The sequence below is a fragment of the Vigna unguiculata genome, chromosome 1, assembly GCF_004118075.2.
Source record: "Vigna unguiculata cultivar IT97K-499-35 chromosome 1, ASM411807v1, whole genome shotgun sequence".
NCBI lineage: Eukaryota > Viridiplantae > Streptophyta > Magnoliopsida > Fabales > Fabaceae > Vigna > Vigna unguiculata.
In genome coordinates this window covers 40442215-40447750 of record NC_040279.1, presented here as the reverse complement: position 1 = coordinate 40447750, position 5536 = coordinate 40442215, and the positions used below count along the sequence as shown (strand labels likewise).

The 5536-nt window shown below is 32.7% G+C and overlaps 1 protein-coding gene across 2 annotated transcripts; it reads left to right on the top strand.

The window, feature by feature from the left end:
• The first annotated feature begins 2976 nt into the window (after positions 1–2976).
• LOC114180279 lies at positions 2977–5536 on the top strand. 2 transcript variants are annotated; one of them, XM_028066675.1, is made up of 2 exons: positions 2977–3352; positions 3719–5536. In XM_028066675.1, the coding sequence occupies exon 2, from the start codon at positions 3735–3737 to the stop codon at positions 5289–5291; it is 1557 nt and encodes a 518-aa protein (XP_027922476.1). In that variant the 5' UTR covers positions 2977–3352; positions 3719–3734; the 3' UTR covers positions 5292–5536. The 2 variants fall into 2 exon arrangements, with proteins under 2 accessions (XP_027922476.1, XP_027922407.1); XM_028066606.1 differs by having other exon boundaries at positions 3660–5536.

Sequence of the window (5536 nt, the reverse complement as noted above, 5' to 3'; positions counted from 1 at the left end):
CTTATTGTGAATTAGAAATTAAATATGTGATATTGTTATATACATCTAAAATTTGATATAAAATAGTAACATAAAGTTTATCATCAAATTTAATTACAATGAGAACAAATGATGAACCCAGGCGCTTGCTTGAGTTTTTACTAAAATGATTACCAGTATATATTATGCAACATCTTTTAATAACGAATACTCTAACCATAAAGGAAATAACTTAAACCAAGTATATTGAAATTTTCTTGGATAATCATCTTTACCAAACCACGAATAAACTTTTAGATGCATTTGATATGAACCTCATTTTAGATCTTTCATACCTCATCAATTTGATTTGGTAGGTATTGTCAAATTTGACGACGCTTTCCTAGATCACGTTCTAAAGAATTTTCAAATTCATTATATGTAACTCTAGGAATCTTATAGAGTTATTTTTCATTTTTTTCAATGGTTGGATTCTCATGAAATTTCTCTAGTTTAGTTGACATAGATGTATGTTTTTCATCTTCATCACAAGCCTTTATGTTGAAAAAATAATTAATTCTTTTACTTTTTATCATAATTTTTCTAATATAAATTTATCACCTAACAACTTCTAAATGATTAGCTTCCCTATCCTAAATTGCATCACATATATCTAGTGTGTACCACTGGATGATGATAAATTTATTTTTTTCTAAATAAGCGAGAGGTGATAAATTTATATTAAAAAAAATCATGATAAAGAGTATAAAATTGATTTTTTTCAAGAGGAAGACTTGTGATGAAGATGAAAAAAATTCATTAAACTTGAAACTTTCCATAAAATCCAAGAATTGAAAAAAAAATGAAAAACAACTTTGTAAAATCTCTAGAGTTACATGTAATGAATTTGAAAATTCTTTAGAACATATGATCCGGGGGAAGCTTTCTCAAATTTGATAAGGCCTACCCAATCAAATTGATGAGGTACGAAGAACTTGTATAAAATGGAGTCCATATTAAATGCATCTAGAAAATTATTCGTGATCAGGTAGAGATGATTATCCGATAAGATTTCAGTACACTTGCTTTAACTTATTTCCGTCATGATTAGAATATTTGACATTGAAAGACAATGCTTATTGTTATCTTTGTAGTGAAAACCAAGCGTGCACCCTGGTTTTGTTATATGAATTGAATTTGGTAGTAACACTTTCATATAAAATTTTAGAAGCATATAATAATGTCACAAATTTAATTTAAGTAATTGTTGTGAAATTTAAGCCACCTATAAACAGGTATTGACTTTTAGATTATTTTTTGTTTGACTTGCATGCACAATTTTTCAGTACGTAAGTGATACTCCACAATGCAAGTAGCTTGACCTATATTAATATGTTATTTTGGATCTAAAAAAAGACAAATCTATAATTTATCTTGGAGATTACTTGACTATGTTAAGTAATCTTTGAGACTTAATGGTAATTTTTTATGACTATTTTATCATAGTCATTTTTTTTTTTATTTTACTATCATGTATGTTTGTTTTAAATAGAAAAAATAAAGATTTTTTTTAATTAGAAATAATATTATATATATAAAATATTTAATTTGACTTCTCTAAAATTTTTTGTTCATGTTCTGCACTGGACTTAAATATCTCCCGAAATTTATGCTCTATTTGATTACCTTGAGTGTAATTTTTGTTTTCTGATATTCATCAAAGTACTGCGACTTATGTATAGTCTTGTTTCCATCGCTAAAATAATACGTAAATATGTAACCAAATTTGGTGGGATTTTACGTAAAAGCATTTGTTGTTTTTGGCCATAAAAATGTTCAACTAAAGAGTTAAAGCGATGAGTTGCAACAGTGTTTCTGAAGCAGTTATTTTGAGCTCATCAAATTCTACAAATTCCCTGCCGATTCTTCTATATGTAAATGTCACGCTCTTCATTGTTTCTTTTGTCAGTGACATTTTCTCTCGAATTATTCCTGTTGGTCACAAGATTGTGTTTTCTTCACTCATGATGTATCTGGTTCTTTTCCTTCAACGATAAATATGTACCTTTTGTTTTTTTAACTACATATTCAATTTTAGGCAATTACTTTCTGCGTCAATTTCTTCTCCCATTTGTTTTCCGGAAAAAAGTTTTTGAAATTGTTTTTTGTGTTCTGAAAAGTAAATTTTTAAGTAGTATTTCCTTTGCATTCCATAAGTAGTATTAGTGTCCGTTGCTCAACAACATTGCCCATGGATTTGTGCAGGATTCTTGGAAGACCACACCTCTTTTGAGGGTGAAGGAAAACCTGAAAGCGAAAGAATTTGAGGAGGATGATCTTAGTTGAATTATCTTTCATAAAAAAAAAAAAAATCACTCTATTTGATAACTTTGTCAACTTCATTAACAATTTGTTTGTCAAAAATTTATTTTTTTTAAACCTTGATAATTGTGTGGTTGGAACTATTGTTCGATGATTTACAGGTGTACTACGCGTGCTGTTCAGTTGTTCATCTTACACATCTACTTACTGAGTGTACTTGCTTTGGTTTCAATTGAATTGGTCTGACTGAATTCAAGAAATGAGTTTTAACGAGGGTGCTGAGTATAAATTGAATTACTACACCATTACTTAATTATACAATAATTCTTCACCAAGGAAAAAATAAAAATTAAGCATCACAATTTATTTATATGATTACATAGTTACTTTGTCATTTGATATACACACACGGAGTTGTCTAAATTATTCCTTTCATCGGGCGTGTCTCGCTTTATTTCTTTTCTTTTCCCCAAACTCTTTACTTTCCGACCAACTCTTTTTGTAAAGGAAAGATTCCAAGGAAAAACGTCAAATACAAGGCGGCTTATTTTTTTCTACCTTTTCGCTCCATTATCTAATCTTTCGGTTCCTTTTTTCATTTTTCAATTCAATTATAATGTTTTTTATTGATTTTTTTCTTAACGAATGTATGTTCTCGTAAATCATAACTAATTACACAATGAAGCGTTCGTGCATGGAAATAAAAGAGATGATGCATGTCAAATTGTTTTTACTTCTCTTCTTTCTCGGTTTGTTCTTTCAAAATATGAAATTTCTATATTTTCAGTACTTCCTTTGCCTTTACCTTATATGGCCGGTGGCACAGACAGTCTTAATCCATTCCCCAATTGTTTGACTGCGTTGTTATTGTTACCTGCGACTACGAGGATACATTATTTTATTTTTTCTTACTTTATGAATGACACTCCTTTATTGTTTTACCTTTACTTTTGTATTAGTGCCAAAACTTTTTATTCGATATGATTCATTGTTTCTGGATTTTATCAAACATATAACTGCCTTTGAGGGAATAACTTGCATTCACACATCGGCGTGACGAATCAGCTAATTGGTATGCTTGATTTTCACCACCAGTTTATGCCTTAAAAATTCAATGCTATAATTATGGAATTTCTTTTCCTGTTTGTATATTCTGATTTTCGGTGCTGTCTTTCATGCATATGTCAACTGAAGTTTTTGTATTATTAGAATTAGATTAGATTAGATTTTGGTTTTTCGTTTCTGGTTTTACAGTTGTTTTGAACCAATTAATTCTGTTCTTATTGCTTTAATACTTTCTTCGGTACTTACCTGGATCCGTAGGTAATTTTTTACAGATTTGTAATCTTGCCATAGTTTCCTCTGTTATGTCTTCTCAGTATTTGTTCTTTACGTAATCCATTGATGATACGGTTCTGATTTGATCAAGAACTATCAGAGTTTTTTTCATCAGAATGATACCCGTTGATAACGGGATTCTGAATCCCAAAGATGAAATTGAGGAATGTAGTGGCAGTAAAGTGAAGGACTGTGTTTCTATAGATATTTCAACAACTCAAGAAACATTTCTGAGCAGTGAAGATTCCCAGAGAAAGCTTCAAGGCACTTTAAGTTCTTCTGTTCCTAAAAGGACAAATTTTCTTAAATTTGGTTCGGCATCTGCCAAATTCAAGAGGCTTGCTATTGAGAGAGACAAGATTTCACTATCTGTGCCTTCTCCTCGTTCAAAGGGCCTAAGAGCACGTTTCAGAGGAATGCTTGCTCTGAAACTTGATGGGGGTTCGGTGAAGAAGATGTGCGTGGAGTGGATTAGAAGTCCAGTGAACATGGCCCTTTTTGTGTGGATCACATGTGTTGCTATTTCTGGTGCAATTCTGTTCCTGGTCATGACAGGCATGTTGAATCGTGTGCTTCCGAGGAAGTCTCAGAGAAATGCATGGTTTGAAATAAATAACCAAATACTCAATGCATTGTTTACACTCATGTGCTTGTATCAACACCCTAAGAGGTTCTACCACCTTATTCTTCTGATCAGATGGAGACCAAATGACATCTCTAGACTTAGATATTTTTACTGCAAGAATGGTACTTACAAGCCCCACGAGTGGACACATATGATGGTAGTGGTTATTCTCCTTCATGTTAATTGTTTTGCTCAATATGCACTTTGTGGTCTAAACTTGGGGTATGAAAGGTCTGAGAGACCCGCCATTGGAGTTGGAATATGTATCTCTTTTGCAATTGCTGCTCCTGCAGTTGCTGGTTTGTACACCATTCTTAGTCCACTCGGGAAGGACTATGACAGTGACACGGATGAAGAAGTACAGGTTCAAATTAGTGGCTCTCAGAGGCAACAGCATCTGAGAGAGAAACCATGTGAGAAGAAATATTCATTTGCATGCAAAGATCAACAAAGGGTTGTTGAAAATAGACCAGAGTGGAGTGGAGGAATACTTGACATATGGAACGATATTTCCTTAGCATATCTCTCACTTTTCTGCACCTTTTGTGTCTTTGGGTGGAATATGGAGAGACATGGCTTTGGAAACATGTATGTCCATATTGCCACTTTTATGCTATTTTGCATGGCACCTTTCTGGATTTTCATTTTGGCTTCTGTTAACATAGATGATGACAGTGTTAGGCAGGGTCTGGGAGGTGTTGGAATCGTTCTTTGTTTTCTTGGTTTACTATATGGTGGATTTTGGAGGATCCAAATGAGAAAGAGGTTCAACTTACCTGCCTATGACTTCTGTTTTGGCAAACCTTCGGCTTCTGATTGCACACTTTGGCTATGCTGTTCTTGGTGCTCTCTTGCTCAAGAAGCAAGAACAGGAAATAACTACGATCTTGTAATCGACAAGTCCTATGGTAAACAAAATGATGAAACTTGCAACGAACCTTCGATCTCAGCTTTGGCTAGGGAAGATGTAGTATCAACCAAATCTGGCACAAGTTCTGTGGGTGGCAACTCTTCACCTTGTATGATGAAAACCAATGTCTTAAATTAGTTTAATTCAGATTAATCAGTAGTGAAAAACTAATATCTTGTCACCAGAACTAATGATATGAGCTTGTCACCAAAATATCTTGCTAATAGAAAAGCTAAATTAGTTTAATTCAGATTAATCAGTACTAAAAAACATAGATTTCAACTCTGTCTTATCATCTTTTATGCATAAATCAGCATGGCCGTGATTGATTTCATGGACATTGATACTCGACACTGAGATGTATGAGCTGGAATGCATTTTTT